The sequence below is a fragment of the Misgurnus anguillicaudatus genome, chromosome 25 (assembly GCF_027580225.2).
Source record: "Misgurnus anguillicaudatus chromosome 25, ASM2758022v2, whole genome shotgun sequence".
NCBI lineage: Eukaryota > Metazoa > Chordata > Actinopteri > Cypriniformes > Cobitidae > Misgurnus > Misgurnus anguillicaudatus.
In genome coordinates, this window is record NC_073361.2 from 31,996,507 (window position 1) to 32,018,895 (window position 22,389).

At 36.4% G+C, this 22,389-nt stretch overlaps 1 protein-coding gene across 6 annotated transcripts in view; it reads right to left on the minus strand.

The window, feature by feature from the left end:
- Window positions 1-731: 731 nt before the first annotated feature.
- The window catches only part of slc12a7b (solute carrier family 12 member 7b), a 62,591-nt gene continuing 40,933 nt past the window's right edge, over window positions 732-22,389 (minus strand). For 2 of the 6 annotated variants that reach the window (XM_055182966.2, XM_055182968.2), the window contains exons 10-26: window positions 21,794-21,892; window positions 21,565-21,622; window positions 21,168-21,342; window positions 20,963-21,081; window positions 20,787-20,885; window positions 18,141-18,260; window positions 17,889-17,993; window positions 12,694-12,862; window positions 11,897-12,092; window positions 11,635-11,801; window positions 11,413-11,544; window positions 11,222-11,329; window positions 9,361-9,480; window positions 8,677-8,852; window positions 6,882-6,896; window positions 6,113-6,246; window positions 732-3,655 (exon numbers count right to left, since the gene is read on the minus strand). In XM_055182966.2, the coding sequence (XP_055038941.2) occupies window positions 3,564-3,655; window positions 6,113-6,246; window positions 6,882-6,896; window positions 8,677-8,852; window positions 9,361-9,480; window positions 11,222-11,329; window positions 11,413-11,544; window positions 11,635-11,801; window positions 11,897-12,092; window positions 12,694-12,862; window positions 17,889-17,993; window positions 18,141-18,260; window positions 20,787-20,885; window positions 20,963-21,081; window positions 21,168-21,342; window positions 21,565-21,622; window positions 21,794-21,892 (2,084 nt within the window). In that variant the 3' untranslated portion in view covers window positions 732-3,563. The remainder of the gene's footprint in view (window positions 3,656-6,112; window positions 6,247-6,881; window positions 6,897-8,676; window positions 8,853-9,360; window positions 9,481-11,221; window positions 11,330-11,412; window positions 11,545-11,634; window positions 11,802-11,896; window positions 12,093-12,693; window positions 12,863-17,888; window positions 17,994-18,140; window positions 18,261-20,786; window positions 20,886-20,962; window positions 21,082-21,167; window positions 21,343-21,564; window positions 21,623-21,793; window positions 21,893-22,389) is intronic. The other 4 variants (XM_055182969.2, XM_073863747.1, XM_055182967.2 and 1 more) reach the window with 3 other exon arrangements.

Consider the following 22,389-nt stretch of genomic DNA (forward strand, 5'->3'; position numbering starts at 1 on the left):
ACTAACTCGATCGATCGATCGATCACTTACTCCCTCAGATAGATCACTCACTTCTTCACTCACCCGATCACTCACTCATTACTCTATCACTCACTTGATCACTCACTCGATCACATCCCAATGACATGGTTTTAATTAAAACATACTTGACGTGGGTCTATCACACTAACTGTTTTGAGGTAGATGACATTTTATGACCTACTTAATTCTCAAAATCATTGCTTTAAACGACACTCTTTTAATCGTCCCCATACAGCACTACTACAGGCTACTGAGATTATCACACATTGCACACATACCTCACTGCACAATATTGTCAAAAGTATGTGGACATCCAAACACTAAACCTATGTGGAAAATTTCTCATGAGATATCTGAATCCAGGTCCTTATAAGAGCAGGGCTGTATAACGATGAATCGTAATTAAACTTTTGCAGAATAAAAGTTTTTGTTTACATCAAATATATGTGTAAATAAATTTTTATATTTATATATCATTTATATAGTCATTTATAAATATAAATACATTTTTTATAAATATATTAGAAGGGTCTTCCACATACTTTACACCATTCAGTGCATCTTAAATGATTTAAAATCTCAAAAAAGGCAGAGAAAAAGACACAGTGGGGTCGGTTTCAAATTCAGACCCTAAGAAAGCTCAGAATTGCTGGTAATGATAAACTATGAATGACGTAATTGTAAAAGAATGACAACACACAATAAACAAATGCAATAAACCCAGCCAATATTATTCCCATGTCGTGCACAATACAGTATCTCCTAAAGTATAACAATAGCCTGACAGTATAGAAACTACAACTTTAAACAATATAAGGTACTGTAATCTAACCGTATCAATAACCATACTGTGTCTACAATGTAAAAAATACAATGTTCTGGTAACAAAATACTGCACTGCTAACAGAGGTTTTAAAGAAACTGTCAGTACACACAGAGATGTGGGCTCATCTTTTTTAAAACTTGAGATATGATTTCCTCTAAACCTCGGGGGCGTCCATCAGACCCCAACAGAATGTTCCACATATTTCTGATTCAGATTACAAAATGCACAAAACTGAAGAAAATAACTCAAATCTGTTCCTTCAAGCTATCAGCATGGCCATCATTAATATTGATTGTAATATTGCTGATCTACGTGTTGGTGTGTATGGTTTACAAGTTTCTCTCACTTTATATTTTTGAGCAATAAAAATGTTCACATCTTTGTTGAAGTTGCAAAAGATGTAAACACAGTGTTAACAGTATTAACATACATATGTAGATGTTTCTATACCTCCACATCTATCACCATTGTCACTTTTATTATATCTGATAGTCCTTACTCCATACATGAAGGTCTTTTATATGTTTGCTGGAAAAAATAGTTGAAGGATTTTGATGCCCAAAACTGTGTAAATGTGAAGCTGTCAAAGCTACCCAGCACAAACACAGTGCCAAGTTAGGATTATTTCAATCTAATGCTGCGTACACACCAAACGTGAAGCATTGCGTTTCCCTTAATTTACTCATGGGATTTAACTGTGTCATGCAAGTTAAATATTATATGCAAAAACGCATTTGAGGCAAATGTTTTTTCAAGTCAATCATGCTGCCCAATTCGTGTCTATTTGCGTCTTTGCATTGACTTTGTATGTAAACTACTAGCGCAAATCTTTAAATTCACGTTTCGTGTGTACACCCCACAATGCTGCATACACACCAAATTCTAAGCTGAATATAAAAAAAAAGAGAAAATGAGTTTGAGCCGAATAGCTCATGTTTTCGCGGCAATCGCAACGCACAATTTGCGTTAAACAGCGTGAGTTTGCATCTATTTGCATTTTTGCATTGACTTTGTATGTAATCTACTTGTAAATCTTTAAAATCGCGTTTCGTGTACCCCCCACAATGCTGCGTATACCCCAAATCCTAAGCATCGCAATCCTTACTCGCAGGATTTAACTTTGTGTCATGCGATTTTTTATGTTTTGTTAAATATTTTCTCCACTTGCGCAAAGACGTTTAAGGTGAACAGTGCAAGTTTTCGTAGCAAATGCGCCACCCAATTTGTGTCATTCACATCGCCCGCGCGAGTTCGCGTCTATTTGCGTCTTCGCATTACTTGCGCAAATCGTTAAATTCGTGTTTGCTGTGTACGCCCCATAAGAAAACAATTTTCTCATTTTGGAACAGCTGCTTTGTAATTTGTCTGGGCAGTGTTATAATATTTACCTGTATTATTACTTAAGACTTGCAACTATAATTTCATGCTAATATATTATTGCGTGTATATAGTATCTACAGCGTGCTAAAGTTTATGTGACTAGCTAACATGACCAATAAAGTGCAAAAGCAAGAACTAAGTATTAGTTTGTGCTTAAGATCATCCACGCTCGACAAATACTGAGCTTCACCTCCGGAGATCATCATACTCCACATACACATCAATACAGACACTAAATGTTGTTTCAGTTTATGTTGAGAAACACATTTATTGCAGTGATGATGATGATGATATGATGATGGTCAGTGCTGGTTCAGACTCATCAGACACACAGCAGCCGTGCCCTCGGCTCTTATGATACAATTTTACAAAGACAAAAAAAGTGCAAATCCAGCTGAAATCAAACAGATGTCTGTGATTCATGAATGTTTCATGACGAGACCACAGCTTTTGTTGTTAGTATTAAACAGTCCAACTAATGTAATACAAAACTCTAGGTTAGTAACTGCATGTTATTAGGCCAGTGATGCCTTCGTAACATTTAAAGGTATTGCACATTCAATATAATTCAGTATAGTCAGTAACATAAACACATTCAGCATCTTCACCAATGACTTTGAGCCAAAACTTTCCCTTCATATCTAAACAAGAACCTTTAAAACTTAGATCATGGATTATACTGCAAAAATCAAATGTTTGTGAATGCTGCCTGGTTTGGGTGTTATGTACTTTTGTGTATCGAAAAAAATAATTTTGAAGTATGCAAATAAAAACACATCCCAAGTTCTCAACAATGAACTGTCAGGATTATTTTTGCATAAATCACTTTTAGGTTCTGCAGAAACACTTTTAGCAACAGTAAGTAAAAAACGTTCCGGCGTACAGCAGCTCTTAAAAACATTGTCTAAAACAAACGCTAAAACCATCCGATTGTGCAAGCAACGTGAAGACTCTTCATCATCTTCATAAAACCAACCAAATGAAAAACAGTTTGTGGACACATTGCCAAAGGCCGATTTTACACAACGAACAGACATAAAAACCTACAGTATCACAGACTGTACAAACAAACAACAGAAAACAAACAGAAAGTGAGTCAATGAGCATAAATTAACATGTCGGTATGCAGCGTTATGAGTTATGAGCCTGTGGTCTTCTCATCATGCGTGTGCATCGCCTCCGTTTCCATGGGCGCTTCACCAGACCCAAAAAACGTCATCGTCCTCTAACAAACTCACAGCCGGGCTTAAAGTCAGTATAAAACCAAGTGTAAGGTTTTCCCAGATGCCCGTATAAACAGAATTCCTGCCAGTATGGCGTTGGGCAGCTCGTGACTTTATGAATATATGGTGATGACCTCTCGGCCACCTCCACGCACCAACAGGACCCGGTTGAGACCCTCCATCATAACCTCCAGAAACTCCATGTCTGAGACGAGTCAGTCAAAGATCAATAACACACAAACACATCGTTCTGTCTAATGTTCACGTACTTCACATTAATGCATTTGGCGGATGCTTTTATCTAAAGTGCATTCAAGCTATGCATTTTTTATCAAGATGTGCGTTCTCTGGGGATCAAAGCCATGACCTTTACACGGCTAACAGTTAAGCTACATGAACACAGCTGTCTGTAATGATCTATTATAGGTTAAGGGGGCACAGTGTGCACAGCTCACAGAAATGTGCGCATACACAGACATTAAAAGAAATATTATATAGATTTTTTTATAATACAGTTTATATAAAATTATTAGAGGTACGCATTTTTGCATTAGACTTGACCTTATATGTGAGCATATGTGAACTAAAATGAATCTAGAAATGTACTAATATAACATCGAGTCACATTTTATAAAGCATATTTTCTACACAGCGGAGGTTAACTGTGCATTACCGTACTGGGGTTTGCAAATTTTGTGAGCGTTTATGACCATGTTTGAATTCTTCAGAAAGCAAAATGCAGCTGCAAGCAGCCCACGACTGCGCTGAGACGTTGATGACGACTACAACTGCGCTGTTGCATCTGCAGCGCCTGAATAATGTAACATGATCAAAACAGCGAAAATCTTTGAAAAGTGACAAGGATGCAGCATGTGCCACCTCGGTTTGAATGGACATGATGCCTCTGGTTACAGTAATGCCGAGTTCAGACTGCACAACTTTTTCCCTGATTTTGACTCGCCGACAGGTTTTGAGAAATCGCCGACAAATGCCCGAAATCACAGGCAAATCGATGCTCGTGCACGTGAGTGACAATCACACAGTGTGAATTATAAAAGACGCGTTCTGAGAGGATTTGGCATGCTAAATATCTTGACCGGTCGGCGATTCAAAATCATGCCGTGTGAAATGTGTTTTGACTGACAATAACATCGGCGATGACCTACATCCAATGAGAGAGCAACATACAGGACAGCTGGAAGTTCGGGGAGGAGTCTCTCAAAACATTTCCTACTTCATAATTTTTATTTCTTCTTCTTTCTGCTGCAAATGAGCGCACATGCAATTTGTATGGTAAACTTCTTGCGGGTGACCATTTTTAATAATAATCCCAGTCTCACGTGAGAACTCCGGTCTTGCACGCGTGACCTCGCGTTGTTTCCTTCGCGTCACTTCTCGCGTGCGTTTGGTTGTGAGACGTAGTTTGCGGACCGGGAAAAAGTTATCGGCGATACCGTAAGAAGAAAAGTCATGCAGTATGAAAACCCCTGTCACCAATCCATCATGCAGTCTGAAACAGCAGCGACTGAACGCTACCCCAGATAATCACGCAGTGTGAAACCACAGGTGACCTGACTAGTTTGAAAATCATGCAGTCTGAACTCGGCATAAGTTTACCTCAGTTAACTGATGTTATTAGTTTAAGTCCTTCTTAACTATGGTAAAATCATACATGCAAATTTTTATTGCATCATTGGTAACCAAACTAGAATATGATGTCATAAATAACATCAAAGTAGCTTAACTGTACACTGTCTCACTATAAAAGTTAAACACTGAATATAATAAAGGCTTATCAGATGAAAAGTCCTATTCATTTGATAAATGTCAGCTTTGGACCAGTATACACATGTAAACACTTGTGTAGCTCTTTTTGTAGATTTGGCCAAAGCATTTGACAAAGTAGACCATTGCATTTTATTGGCAAAGTTACATAATATTGGTTTTAATGACCATGCTGTGGATTGGTTTGCCAATTATTTGGCAGATAGAACTCAGTGTGTTTATTTTGATGATTGCAAATCATCAACTCTGAGTGTACCTTGTGGTGTACCGCAAGGATCAGTCTTGGGTCCAATTTTATTTGCTATCTATATTAATAATGCGGGTGATGGCATCTTACACGCAAATTTCCACTTTTATGCGGACAATACCATTATTCATACATTGGCTTATCTTTGTCTTTGTTGAATATGCTTCCCTCCTATCTTTGCTCCTACATGTCATGTAACATCAGCTCTTATAATTTACGCTCCAGTGATTTTTACTTATTATCTGTACCTATGTTCCGTACAGAGCTTGGTAAAAGGCTTTTAGTTACGCAGCCACAGCCTCCTGGAATACATTACAGTCTGATTTGCAATTACAAACTTGGTGAATTTAAACAACGTGTTGTCACTGTTTTTAAAATAACTAATTGTTTAATCCTATGGTAGAGTTAAACTGTATTTTTAAGTAGTCAAATGCTAACTGTTTATGTACTTTTGAGGATCTTGTCTAAATGTTACTTGTTGTGTGCGTATGTTTGGTATTTGTATGTGTTACTTTGTTCTGAAATTATGCTGCCATTTTGGCAGGTCTCTCTTGAAAAATTTTAAATCTCAATGAGATCATCTGGTTAAATAAAGGTTAAAAAAAAAATTTGTTATGAACAAAAGGATACAGTTCTCATCACCATCTCTGTTTTTGGGAGGTCCAGGCATGTTGAGGAGCACCAGGTGAGCGTCCTGTGATTTACAGCGCACCACTTCATTCAGTTTAACAGCTGTGTGCATGCAGCGCACATTCGACTGCTTCCTATTCCAAAATGAAACAACACAAAACACATTACAATACTTCAAATCCAACATTTTATATGCTTCTTTGGCTATGTTTGATATTTATCATCACTTCACTGTTTGTACAACATTAACTGTAATGATAGCACTACTTCAACTATTTTAAGACTCTGAGCAGCTTTAGTTATTATACGCAAGCTTTGCCGTGCATTTGATATAATGTTATGTTTTTATTCAAGCCAAATTGGGATCATGTATTAGTTGCAGAAACATGCACAGCTTCATATGCACATCACAAACACACAGTTTAATATAAACTTGTGCTTCTCAGCGCCACCTGCTGCCACTTTAACTGCTTTTAATAGACCAAATCTAACATAGGATCAACTAAACTAAAATCTGATATAAATGTTTCGCACAGCAGGTGAAACGCTCCTGACAGCACAAGCTTTACTACATGAGATACAGATCCATCATCCTACATGCATCAAGCTCAGTCAGGACATGATGGGATGGAAACACATACACATACAAACACACAAACATATGCTTAAATTATCAAGCGTGCTAAAGGGTTTTGAGTCTGAGTAGTTACACATACAGGCACATATATAAAACACAGACACAGCTACAAAACAGATATATGTGACTTACAGAGTCTCCCATTCTCTAAAAAGAGAAAAACAAGACAAAACAACAAAGACAAACTTAGACGATTTCTCAGGCTGACACACACACGCACACACATATATATATATATATATACTGTACGATGTATATACCACAACACTTATTTTTAATATACTGTCATGTTCAATGCATTTGAGTTTATTTGGTCAGAGGAATCTTTTGAAATTAAACTAAAAATAAAGTATTACAGACAGTGAATTTCTGCATCATATTTAATTGCACATTTAAACAGGTAACAAATAAAAACAGACATAACATTTTTATATAATAAAAATACAATACAATTAAAATCACAATGCAAATTTTCTACCTTTTTTTACTCTTTTTCTACCCGTTTTCCACAATTTGTCTACCTTTTTTCTTCCCCATTTTCATCAATTATATTTTCCTTCCATTTTCTACTGCATTTTTAAACCGTTTTTTTACTATTTTTCTACCTATTGTCTAATATTTTTCTACCCATTTAAAAAAAAAAATCTACTTTTTTCTACCCATTTTCATAAAATCTAAAATTTCCTCCCGCTTTCTGCAGTTCTAAAGTTTTCTACTATTTTTCTACTATTCTTCTACCTTTTTGTACTTTTTTGTACTATTTTTCTATCAGTTGTCTACCATTTTCCTACCTTTTGTCTACTACTTTTCTACCCATTTTTCTACCTTTTTTCTACCCATTTTCATAAAAAAATCTAAAATTTCCTCCCGTTTTCTAAATTTTAAAAAAAAGTTTTCTACCATTTTGTACCATTTTTCTATCAGTTTTCTACCATTTTCTATTATTTTTCTACCTTTTTTGTACTGTTTTTTTTTTTACATACCTTTTTTCTACTATTTTTCTACCCATTTAAAAAAACTTATATTTTCTACCAATTGTTCTACCCTTTTCTACCCATTTTCATAAAATCTAAAATTTCCTCCCGTTTTCTACATTTTTCTACCTTTTTGTACTATTTTTCTATCAGTTTTCTACCATTTTCCTCCCGTTTTCTACAATTTTTCTACCTTTTTTCTACAATTTTTCTACCATTTTCTACCTTTTTTCTACTATTTTATGCAAAATAAGACACTAAGTAATCAAATGTTTTTACATAATTAATAATAAAGAGTAATAACGGTAATCTGTGAAGAGAAACAGGACAAATGTGTAGACGTGACCGTTAGTTAGTCATGATGAAACATTGAGTTCATGCTGCGTGACGTCATTATCCAGCACACGCATGCATACTGTGACCGAAATAGCCCCCTATAGTATACCCTCATTCATTATTCCCTACATTAGTCCACTAATATAGTTCACTTGAATAAAAATGGATTTGGACACTGAGTGCTCTGGGAGTGCTGCGGGCGCCATCTTGTGTCAAGACACAGGCGTTCATGTGACAGCGCCTCACTGTGAAGAAGAAGCTTTGGTTGTATTTTACTGTACATTATTGCAGTGCATTATAGGTTTGAATGAGTGCACTCAGTGCCTCTCCAAATACTGCACTATTTTAAGGGTATTTAGGGCTATTTTGGACACAGCCTGTGTAAATACCCAGCAGGCTCTGAAGTTCATTTAAGCATGCACGCTACAGATCTGAGTTAAACCTGAACCTTCAGCATGTGGTGTAGCAAAAAAACTTTATTCAACTAGTTTTACGCAGGTTATTCTACAAGAACAGATATTTTAATACATAAAGTTAAATGCACACTTTATTTTCCTAAAAATAGTATATTCATATAAAACAATAACAATAGTGCCCAAAAGTAAGTGTAGACTTACGGTTTCATATTGAAAAGATCCCGCACAGTCATGTTTGCATTGGCCTCTCGGTTCCGGTTGCGTTCGGTCAAGAACTTCTCTCTGGTCCAGGTCATGTGGACTCGGTCAGGCGTCGCGTCAGCCTTGTCATTTATTGCCGAATGAGACGCTGTGTTTCTGTCATGGATAAGCTGTGCCTGTGGTCATCACACATCACCAAACACTTTAATAAAAGAATCTGTTTAATTTCTTTATCCACAATTTACCCCAATATGATCATATGCATATTATATAAACATGCTTTTTTAAAGTATACTGCAAAGATGCCAAAACATTTGCATGGTTAATGTTTTAGTTTGTTTACTATAGCATACTGTACAGTACATGCCAATCTATCAGTCTTTAAACACATAACATAATAAAGACTGACAGCATGCAATATAAAGCGAATAAACCCCAAAATGACATAAAAGGATGTTTTTGCTAGCAGAGTAAACAGTAATGAATTGAAGGAGGGTGAATCATGTGGGATTACAGATGTTTAGGGTCACATGCATGATGGGAGAAGGGTTTCTGGAGACACCTGGACCACACCAGTACAGGTACAGAACCAAAACCAATGCCTCACAGACTGACATCATCTGTTTTATTAATGGCTACAGGTATGACTCTGTACTTGTATGTGTTGAATCCAGGACGCTCTACCTCATCTGGGTTATCGTCATCTAGTTGGCTGCTCTGGTTATGAACGCCCGTGCTGTGAACGCTGCTGGTTCGTTTCTTCCTCCGTATGGAGCTACGTGATTCATCAGTGATGCTTTGAATCTGAGAGGTTTGTTCCCCGATTGCAGCAGAAATAAAAAAGGGACCAAAAGTCACAAACCTATAATGGAGGGTGAGGGGTCCACGGCCTTTTTACATTTTTAACAACTGATCTGATGATGAACAATAACAGCTGGAGATTCAAAATACCTTCAGTTCATCTGATTTATTTTGAGATTATAATTCATTAGTTAATTTGCATGGTCCTTTTACACAGAAACTATAATAAGCGAACAAGTTCTTTGCTTAATATGAGCTTGTAAAAACAACTTTTTTTCTATTATTTTCTACTTGTATTATTTTCTAGTATTTTTCTACCCATTTTGTACTATTTTTCTACCCAGTCTAAAGAGGTTTCATGATATAGTCACGGCATTTTTTGATTATTTTTTCGTGATATTATCACGAATTTGTGCGTTTTTCTTGATCATATAGACCGTTTCAGCAGTAACAACATAAACAAGCGGCTGCACGTAACTTCCGGTAAAATCCGCTAAGAATAAATAACAACAAAGTCCTTTAAACGTAGTTTATTTATATAACAAGCAAAAAAACAACACATGGATTACCTAGGAAACCAAAACATTTGTTATTTTCGACGAGGCATTTGTTCAAGAGATCAGTTTAGCAACTAGTCAGACCTTTAAAAAAAACGAAACCGGAAGTAAGGTTAGGATCCAGACGTGTATCACGTGCGTCCGATGAAACCGTTTATAACGAATTCCTGTTTTCGTGTGATTATCACGTATTGGTTACTCAACAGCTTTTCATATTTTTAAAACATTTTCACTTCGGTTTAGAATTGGCGTTTGCATTAGAATTTTTTTTTTTTTAATTTATTTTTTTATATGTCACCTGACGTTAGGGTTGGGTTTGGGTAGGAGTGTCATTTTATGTAAATCTAAACTGAAGCGAAAATGGTAAGAAAATAGGACTAATACGTGATGATCATATAAAACAGAAATTCGTTATACGATCACAAAAAAAAGAAAAAAATATCAGGAAAAAAAAATAAAAAAATTATGTGACTATATAACGAAATTTCGTGAGACTGGGCTGACTTTTTTCTACCTTCCTTCTACTAGTTTTCTGCCCGTTTTCATCTATTTTTTATACGCTTTGTACAATTTTTTTTTAACTTTTTTTACTACTTTCAACCGGTTCAAATGTTTTGTTCTAATTTTCTACTTTCTTCTATTATTTTTAAACCTTTTTTTCTACTATTTTTCTACACATTTTGTACTATTTTTCTAAAAATTCTTTACTACTATTTTCTATCTTTTTTATATTATTCTAGCATTTTTCTACCCATTTTCTATAATGTTTCTACATGTTTTCTACTATTTCTTTCTATACGTTTTCTACTATTTTCTACCTTTCTTCTACTATTTTTCAACCTTTTTCTAAATAAATTCTACCTGTTTTCTATTAATTTTCAACCTTTCTTCTACTTTTTCTCTACCCATTTTTTTTAACTTTTTTTCTACCTGGTTTTGTATGTTTTTCTACCCTTTTTAAAAAAATATTGTTTTCTACTTTTTTCAACCTTTCTTCTACTATTTATCTAAAATGTTTCTACTATTTGTCTAGTAGCTTTTTTGAGCTTGTAAAAACTTCATTATGAAGTAGTTCAGTAGCATCACACACCATCACACAATAAGTGACAAAACTGTCACTTATTATTAAAACTTCATGCCATTCAGATGCATAATGAATGAATAAATAAATATAAAGCAAACGTCACCTCTCTCTCTCTCTCCGTCCGCGACAGCTGCATCTGTTTGAGCATCTGCGAGCGCTGCTCCATCACCAGAGTCTTCTCATACGTGAACGCCGAGATATCGCTCTCATGCTGCATAAATGACAGAAAAAAAACACATAAACCAACCTGAGCACAACACAACCTCAAACACAACTAACTACATCACAACTTACCATCTCAACCACCTCCACCTCAGCATTCAGCCGGAGATGATAGAGGAACATCTGCAGGTCTTTCTTCATCTGAATGCTGTTGTCATCCATCTGTGCCACCGTGAAAATGCGCATCTTGCATTTCCTCCACACCTGAGAATCATTTTTTTATGAATGATTAATTATTTTATTAAACGAACAGAAACTAAAGCTCACGATGATGATATCGTGATGACATCACACCTTGTGTTGTCGCAGAAGAAACGGCAGCAGCATTAACATTCCTCCATCATGGACGATCCACCACACGTCGATGGTGCCTTCGGTGAGACGCTCCTGATGAGGAAAACTGTCCACGTTCTTGGCCACCAGCAGGGCTTGATGGGCAGCTGTGGTCTCTCGAATCGTCTCTGCAGAGGGACAAAACATTAATGCTGCTGGACATTCTCATATTAAAAACAGACAGATAATTTATACGTAAATTATTTTTAGGCGACAATCAAACCTATGAAGCTCTTCCATGATTGTGGGTCATTAGACTGTCTCCATGACCCAGGCCATGCCATGAGGACACAGTTGTGTTTCATTCCCCCGAGGCCGGCTGATTGGATGAGGTGAGAGATGCCATCACGCAAGTTGGACGACGCCACAACATGACAGAAACCTTTTGTCTTCTCAGCTGCCATGACAGATTTGATGTTCTGAGGTAATAAATATTTTATTCATATGTTATACAGCATACGTCACTCATCTGTGATCATCAACTATTTCAACATTCACATGAGTCAAAGATTGAAACAGTAGTTCTGTTTGTTGCCACTAGATGTCAGTGCAACTCTATTCAGCTACATCTATATCTAACTCTACTAAAGGGGTTCCCAAGCGTTTCATTTTGCGACACACATTGGTGTAATCTTTCCCAGGACCCACCAACATTTTTTTTATAGAAATATGAGGAAACGCTTTTTTTCTCTTTTATAAGCTAGTCGTTTTTTAATTTCCTTGTCATTATATTTATGAAATGCAAGTTTAACTGCAATATCAAAATACATTATTTTATATCATATTAAAGTCATTGTCAATGCTAGTTATTAGTTAACTAGACTAAAATGCGTTGTGTAATTCACAGCAACTTTGCCCGACCCACCTTATCCCAGGGTCTTGACTAACAGTTTAAAAACCCCTGATCTACCCTGACCCTGTGCACTTTTTTTATCAATACTGTTTATGTTACAAATCAATCATGTGTCAGTCATTGATAAACCTTCACACATCCTTCTGAGATTATTTAGGATTTTCTACCTGTTCTGCTCTTTTGGCCTCGGCCTCTTTGGTCAGGAAAGTTCCCTCCAGTACTGAGCCCACGATGGTCAAACCTTTACCAGCCTTCAGTTGTGTGGTGAAGGACAGAAGACGTGGATGTTTCACGGTGAACTCCGAGTCCAGATTCAACAGAACCAGCAGCTGAGGCCTGGAAACAGAACCACAAAACTTCAGGATAGCAAAACATTGAGACAGCAGAACAGAAACACAGAACCTCAAGAGCAGAGTTGGGTATCGAACTTGGCATATTTAAGAGCATCGACCGAATTATGATACTACTACAGAGCACTGTGCAAGAGAGAGCTACAAAGAAGAGGTCTTCTCGGGTGCAAAAAAAATGTACCTGACCCGAAATGACCCAAATTACTATTTACCCAAACCCACCGTGTATAAATCTTTTTTTTTTTAATTTTACTTTTATGCATTTGGCAGATGCTTTTTCAAAGCGACTTACAGTGCACTACAAGGTATAGCCTACATTTTTATCAGTCTGTGTGTTCCCTGGGTCTAAAACCCATGACCTTTTGCGCTGTAAACGCAATACTTTACCCCTGAGCTATAAAGGAACACTGTAAAAAAAAACTGAAACGAGACAAACCCGAGAAAATTATACCCGAGTCCAACCCTTACCAGTGGACTAGACCCGAATATAACCAGTTTGCATCCATTCATTTTCATTTATTATCTGATGACAACAAGGTAACCGTGGTGTATAAATGTGCATTCAAAATTGATTGACAGGTCTGTCTCAACAAAAAATTTCCCACCACCAGCCACACAATGTCACAAGTGCTCTTGGCAAACAGAAGAGGGGTTAAAAAAGACCTCAATGCACACACGTGAGATAGTTCTTCTCGGGTTTGTCCGTCAAAAAACATTCATTTAAAATGACCAGAGACCCGATGCTGCTATTATTATACCCGACCCGTGTATACAGCAAACGCAAAACTTTTAGACCCAAACCAGCTCAGGTCTCAGGTCGGACCTCGAGTTTTTGGATATAAGTAGACCCATGAAGACCTCTACTACAAAGGGTATGTAGAAAGATTCTGTGATGTCACCCCTGCAAATTACTACCCTGTATCATAAAATTATGTACCTATAGTCACGTAAATTTGTGAGTCTTTTTCCGCCTTTTTGTGTCAACATGTCACGCATTTCTGTTTACGTTTCACTTTCACGTATTTGTTACTCAACTGTTTTGTCCTATTTTCAAACCATTGACGCGTCATTTTTTGTGTGTTTGCGTTAGTATGTCACTTTTAAGTATTGATTTATACCTGATTTTTTTTAATATTTTATGATTTTTAAACTGTTGTCGCCTGGCATTAGGGTTAGAGTTGGGTTTGGGTAAGGATGTCATTTTAAGTAAATCTGACCCTAAACCAAAGCGACAATGGTAAGAAAATAGGACAAAACAGTTGAGTAACAAATACGTGACACGTAAACAGAAATGCATGACATGTTCAGGCAAAAAGGCAAAAAACCGTGTCAGTGTCACGCAAAAGACTCGTGACACTTTTTTTGCGTTTATGTGACTATAGGTACGTAATTTCTTGATACTTGGTTGCAACTTAGGGAAATGTGCTGGATCGTTACAAACATTTCATTTTTTCACACACTGTAAAAAATTCTGTATAAATTACAGTATTACTGGGTATTACTGGCAACTAGCTGCCAGTAACTTACTGTAGATTTTACATTTATGTTATTTACTAGCAACAGTTTATTCAAAAGTTAAATGAACATGAAACATTTTCAATCTTTATCTTCCACAGTAAGTTACTGGCAACCAGCTGCATAATTACAGCAACTTTTTTACAGTGCATGCTTTGGCAATTTGAAATATTAAATATTAACCCAACCCTAACCCTAGATCTCAGTGAGTTTTGTGTGCGCGCCCCTGGAAATCTGCATCTCAAGGCTTCAGAGAGCACACAAAGTCTAACTGAGCTCATGCTTTCTTGCGCTTAAAATGACACAAAATTATCCCAAAATGCTGCTTATAATCGTTGGGTACGGTTGCTGAATTACACACACCGATACTGGTACTAGTACTGATTAAAATGTCAACGGTACCCAATCCTACCCAAGAGTGCAGTATTTCAACAACAGGTTGGATATTATAATATAATGTTGAATGCTTAAATAACAGGAACAGACTGGAACAGATTTTCCTTTCTAAAATTAAACTGTCATTGTATTTGAGGGGATTAATAGATTATACACAACAATATAAAGATGCTTTGTTGTGATGCTTTCATGTGAATGATGTTAACCCGAGTTCAGCAGGATCTCCAGCATTATCATCATTAATGTTTCACTCCTCATAGAGATTCTGACAGTATCAGGATCTGTTGTTATAAACTCACGCTGATAACACAGAGCGAGATGAGACGTGACACAAACACTATCACTGAATGATGATCCAGAAAATCTGTGAACGAAGGATCTCTTTCAAACCAAACACAAATCATCTACAGTATCACGGTGCAGATCTGACGTTATTTAATCATTTTATTTAGTAAAGGATTACTGGGAGCTTTAGGAAAGATTTAATACTGATAGTCTCTCTGGATTATGGCCAGAGGAAAGGATGACAATATATAAAGAGAGACACAGAGGATTACAGTAATGGAGACTAAAGCTGGCGGTATGACAGTATATACGTCAACAACATATGAGTCAAGAGTTTGAATCGCAGGAACACACTTATATCTCTTAAGCCCTATTCACACAGTAATTGTTTTTAATGAGGATGTCTGTAAAAATAGATTTGAATGTCTCATCTGCCTTAAAACTCATGCATTCGGATGAAGATACATTTGTGGTGGATGTGCAAATTTATAATTCAAAACAAATTGAATTGCATGATCATTCACATGACCCACACTATAAAAAATACTTTGCTGCCTTAAAATTTTTTGTTGAATCAACTTGGATTTACAAGTCATTTCAACTTACTCTTATTTATCTTGACTACAGATGAGTTGTTAAAACTACAGGTGAGTTGTTATAACTTATAAAATATAGTTGAGAAAAGTCAACTTAAATTTATAAGTTGTGACAACTAATTTCTGTTGACAGAGTTGATTTAACAAAAAAATTTAAGGCAGCAAAGTTTTTTTTACAGTGCATATTCTTGATTATATGTATATAAACAATGTTGTGTGATTGAATACATTTTAAAATTGTATTTAGTACTTGTTGCTGATGATAATAAACATTTTAAAAGTTTTTGTGATTTTCTTCTCTTTATTCATATCAGTTCCCATTCGCTGTAGAAGAGCGATGATTAAACTTTGTTCCTTATACTTCTCATCATTTCCGTTATGAAGGTGTCAATGTTTGAAATGCATGCAAAGAAAGACGCTTCACTGATGCAGAATAAACGCAAAGTCCGTGAAGGTGCTTTTCAGTGGTCTAAAAGGAAGTGCAGAATGACTTTGCATTAATCCCTTTTAATAAACTCAGATGTGGATTCGGACGGCAATTAAATTTCCACACGACCTTGGTGTCCTTTAAAAAACAGTAGGTTATACAACCGCAGATTTTTTCACAGATGGTCGGAGAAAAACACTGATATTCTGGATTCAGATGGCAATAAAATCACTAGGTACATTTACATGCAACAAAATAAAAAGTTTGTAATCGTATTGATGGCTCAATCGGATTGAAAAGCATTCATGTAAACACCTGAATCAATACGATTGAGGACGATCGGATGCAAATTTGGATCGTATTGAAGGGGGTGGTGTACTCCAATCTGTGATCCGATCCGCAGGAGAAAAGTACACATGTAAACGCGTGAATCATAGCATTTTCTCAATCGGATGCAAAATGAATTTTTGCATCCGATTGAGAAAATACTACGATCCACAGAACATTTGTGCTCAAGTTCACGTCTTATATTAAACTCTTATATCACATGATTCACATCACAGAAACATGCAATAGTGGCATTACGCATTATTAAGGTAACGTTAATGGGGTCACGCGATGTACATTCTGCAGCATTTATATGTACTTTAAAAACATTAGGCTACTTAAAGCAATAAAATAGCTTTGTGACTTTTAAAACATCACCTATATGTGAAAACTTCTTAAGAACAACTTCCTCCAACTCCGCTTTGACTTTAATTCAGAGATAAAGCGTGAACTCGACGAGAGATGCTGTCCGCAGCGAAGCGTTGCCAAGTCCTCTGCTTTTTTTCGAGTTTAGGTTTGAGCTACTGTTTAAACTGTTTCCACTTGTTGTTTTTTTTCTGCGGGTTAAAGATGAAAGTATTTAATTCATTAGTTTTTGGTATTTGGGCTGTGAATAGTCATTGGGATGCTTTTGGTTTAGTTTTGAATGTCCATTTGGGATGGTTTTGATATGCGAATCTGGCAACCTTGGCTGTGCGAACAGATCTGATTATGTAAACAAACATTTGATTCAGATTACAATGTTTAGGGTGCATGTAAACTGTATCGTCGTAACCATTAAATTAAATTCAATCGGATTGATAAAATTTTGTGCATGTAAACATAGCCACTGACTACCCCTGTAAATGCTGAAAATACCTTATGTTCGAATATGGCTTTATACTAATAAACATCTGCTGAATGCACAGAATCATACTTTAGATTAGGGCTGGGTGATATAGAGCAAAATTCATATCTCACAAATTTTGGGAAGAATGTCGTTGTACGCTAAGTTTCCCGGTATATTCTAAGAAGTGGAATACATTTTTCATGCACGTCAAAGCCTCCTGTGAGATGCCACAATCGTCTTTATTAAAAAGCATATGATTAAAGTAAAAAAATACACAGATGCACAACTTAAAAGCTGATTGGACCTCAGTGTACATTTCTGCCAGATTATCTGTTGCAAAGAAAGAGGGTCTCAAACACCGCTATATGACCAAAAGCACAGGATAAGGATATTATGTAAAGATTATGTTTCATGAAAATATTTTATATCAAAATTTTATTTCTGTGAGTGGATGCAGTGCTAAGGACTTCATTTAGGCAACTTTAAAGGCGAGTTTCTCAATATTTTCATATTTTTGCACCCTCAGATTCCAGAAATAGTTGTATTTCGGCCAAATATTGTCCTATTCCCTATCAGTGTGGATTTTTTCTCTTTTTATGGGAACTTATGTAAAATATTTGTGTATTACATTCCTCACCTCCAGTTTTTAGTGTGTGGTGGCGACTCCTCCAATCGAATGAGAGCGTAGCGAGCGGCATTGAGAGAGAGACCTCGAATCCCATCGCCCCATTCCTTCTCTGCCCTGCACGCACAGACACACCATCAGTTTAAACTGACGACAGACATTTACTCTGTGAGATTAAAGCCGCGTCATCCGTAATCGGATTATCTGATCTGAAGCACAGACAGACTCGCGGCGTGGGCTGTAATGACGTCCTGCAGCTCTTACCCGCGATATTCAATGTATTTGTAGATGCATCCAGCGATGAGCATCGCCACCAGAGCGTAGTGCCAGGATGAGATGAACATCAGAGCCAAACATAAACTCATACCCAGAAATGAGAGAGTCCTGTGAACAGCAGGTGTACAGCATTTCACTAAAACATAACATCTCATGTGTTTCTCTTGGGTGTTTAAACTAAAAACAAATGGAGACAGGGCTGTTTCTAGCCATTTTGATGCCTTAGGCCAGTGTTTCCCAATCCTGGTCCTCGAGCACCTCCTCCCAGAATGCTTTAGATGTCTCCTTATTTAACACACCTGATTTAACTCATCAGCTTGTTAGGGAAACATGTTTACCATTTTAGAAGAAGACTAATAAGTTAAATCAAGTGTTTTATAAGAGGAGACATCTAAAACTTTTTAGGAGGGGGTGCTCGAGGACCAGCTTTAGGAAGCACTGCCTTAGGCAAAACCCCTATCGGCACCCCCAAAACAAGATCATATATAACAAAGAGTTCAGCAGATTTATCACCACAGTTTTAATTAAATTAAATACCATTGTTATTATGGTGACACATAGTAAATTTGTGATCAGCAGGTGGCGCCCTAGGCGACTGCCTGGTATGCCTATGCCTAGAAAAGGCCTTGAATTTAATTACATGTTGACTTTTAGTTTATGAGACTGATATTTAGGGACTAGTTGCTTAACTTAGTACCTCTTTAAATCAAAACTAAGCTAACTTATGCACTATTACGTATTTTTGCATTGCAACAAACTTAGATTTAATAACAAACTGGTTATAAAGTTAGTAAGCTTTTGGTGTGGACTTCATGCAACAACTTACAAAAGGCTTGTGCAAACCTACCCATAAGATTTCTAGCTGGCATAAAACAGTCTGTGTCTCGTATGTGTTTTTGTCCTCAGAGAGATTCATGACTCTGTAATGACTCTGTTCATTTAAAGCCTGACTTTTAAAGTCACTCTGGCAACCAGATCAGATGAAATGAGCCGTAACAGTTCAGAGGTTAAGAGAGATCAAACTCCATTTGTATTAGGCCGTCAAAGCGCTTTACCTTAATGTTTGTTTTAAAATATATTTGATCACTTTTTAGTATGCCTCATCGTTTTTTGCACACAAAACCAGCCTTAAGTCACACAGGTACACTATTAGAACTAATGTGTTAAAAGCAACACATTCTGGGACAACACACTATCTGTGTGTTACTATTGAAACTATTGCTATTGAAAAAAAAAAAATACACATTTTGTATTTTATTTTATCAACACAAAATGACACACAATGTGTTAAAAGCTTAACAAAAAAAGATGTGTAAAAATTAACACATGCTTTCTAAGAGTGTAAATTTGAAGCAACAGCCATAAATACATTTATAAATACAGCCACAAAATGATAGATTTTTCTTTTATGTCAAGGTTATTAAAATATATTTTGTAAATTTCTTATCTTAAATATATGAAATATTTCTGTGAGTGGATGCAGTGCTAAGGACTTTATTTGGATAACTTTAAAAGCGAATACTTTCTCAATATTTTGATTTCTTTGCACCCTCAGATTCCAGATATTTAAACCGTTGTATCTCGGTCAAATATTGTCCTATCCTAACAAACTAAACATCAATAAAAAGCTTGTTTATTTAGCTCAAAATCTTATTGTAAATTAGCTGTGTTAACAATGTTGTATTTTTTAACATGAGTTAATGCATTAGCTTACATGAACTAACAGTAACTTTTATTTGTTGAGTTCTTGATATCAACAATTCAATTTTCACTAGTTAAAATTTTTATTCTTGATATCAGAAATTACATTTCAACTAGTAACAGTGGCAATTGTTGTTATCAAGAATTACATTTCCAATTGTAACAATGATAATTCTTGATATCAGTAATTGTATTTTTCACTAGTGAAATCTCACCATAGACTGCCATTCAAATTCAATTGTTAATATCAAGAATTACATTTCCACTAGTAACGATGTTAATTCTTGATATCAACAATTCAATTGTCAGTAATGACAATTTTAATGTCTGATATCATGAATGGGATTGTTACTAGTAAGAAAATGAAATTCTTGATATCGACTGTTGATATCAAGAGTTAACATTAAGATTAAGAAATGCTAAAAACCAATACTGCTCATTGTTAGTTCATGCGAGCTAATGCATTTACTAGTGTTGTAGTACTCAAGACCGGTCTCAAGACCATTGTGTTGGTCTTGTATCTGTATCGACTGTCTTCAATCTCGGTCTTGCCTTAATCTCAGACTTGGTCTCAATCAAGACCACAACTGCGGGAATTACACAAAATTGCTGGTGCGTTGTTTGATTTGTGTTAACATCATTAATGTGATTGGATGTAAAACTTCTGGCTTTAAAATGCAATTATTGACTTATTTGAAATCTTTTGTTACTGCTGTACTGATTGTCCAAAAAGAACAAAATTAATACAAAGGCCCACAATATCCAAGATGTGATTCCATCCATTTTTTAAGGACTTGATCTTGTCTTGGTCTCAACATCCTCTAATCTTGGTCTTTTGTTGGTATTGGTTTATGTGGTCTCAACTAAAACACTGGCATTTACTAATCTTAACAAATATTATTTATTATTTTGGTAAAGTATTCAGTATCTTACCAGTGGTAGTATTTGAAGCGAGGTCTCCAGTTTGGTGTTTTCAACAGTGTCTGGAGAGCACACGCCAGGTTCACAAACAGATAACACATCAGAAAAAACCTGAAGAGAGAGAATAATACCATGAAAACACGGTCTGTCACCACGGTAAATATAAAACAGCTTTAGATGAGTCTTACATTGAGAGGATGGGAGCGACGGCATCGAGAGAAGCGATGAGAATCCCGCTCTCGCAGATGAAAGCCGTCAGGAGGAGAGCCCAGGTCGGTTCTCCGTTGGCTTTACCGTGACCGAACACCTGATGAACGATCACATGACAGTCAAACCGTAGTAAATGTATGTAAGGGTTGTATGTGTGCTAGATTGTATGAGTTTAGTTCAGACCTCTAGGAAAGGCACTATGCCGTCTCGGGCGATGGCCTGCAGCAGACGGGGGGCGCCGGTGAGACTTTGAAGCCCCGCCCCACAGCAGGAGAAGAATGAACCAATCACGATCACCCACGGCGAAGGCCAAGACAGAGTCCCAATCACCAAGTTTCCTTTGACTGAATCTCCAAACCTAAGAGGATGTAAATATAAAGTAAACACAGCGTTTCAAACCTTGGGATATTTTATGCTGTATAAAGAGTCCTCTGACTGCAGTGAGGAAACTGTTGCACAACAACATCTAAATGCCTGTAAACAGGTTTTCCACTGAAATCGGGTGTTATATAAATGTGGTTTTCCTGTACGTTCATCCAGGAGGACACGGTAGAAAACAAGAAACAGAAAGAGAGCTCACTTGTCTCGAAGCACCACACCCTCGATGCAGGCGCCAAAAAACACGACACAGGAAAGATCTGAGTTACATGCTCAAGAAAACAACTCTGAAGAGAAACTCAATTTTAAAGTTATATATAGTGAATATACTTAAGAAAATTTTGTAATAGCTTTAAATGATTTGATTACAGCTCCATTAATATATGTAATGGATGTTCAGCAGGAAGGCGTCAGGTCTAAACTTAGGATACAGATGATGGTGGTGGTTGCTATGGCGAGGATTGTTCCAATGGGAATGGAGCGCTGAGCATCTCTAAGATCTCCAGACCTGTTTGATCCTGCCATGATACCTGCCGAACACAAGAGGAAAGAGACATTACATCTGTTTGCTTTCAACCTCATTAACCTCTAGTGACGAAGACTTTACATTAGTCAGGATTGAACAGGTGTCTAACAGGAAAATTAAAACTATTTTCATCACATAATATTATCAAGATCACTTAATATTTAAATTAAAAACAAGAATAAGATTAAGATAAAACAAATAATAATTTATATCGCAAAGGCAAGGGTTCAACAAAAGTTCACTTCATGTTTTTACACTAAAGGTCCTGAACATGTGCTGATAATACAGCGAACTATGAAACTCAATCGTTCTGTTTACAGAGCATTCACACACACGGCCATGCTGAGCTCAATATCAGTGAGAAAACTAATCTCTATTTAGAACCAGACCAAACCGGTCCATGAAAAATATGAAATAAAACAAAAGAAAGAGAAGAGAGAATGAAATAAAGAAAGAAAAAACAAAAAACCAAGGAATGTGCAAATGATTGAAAGAATAAAA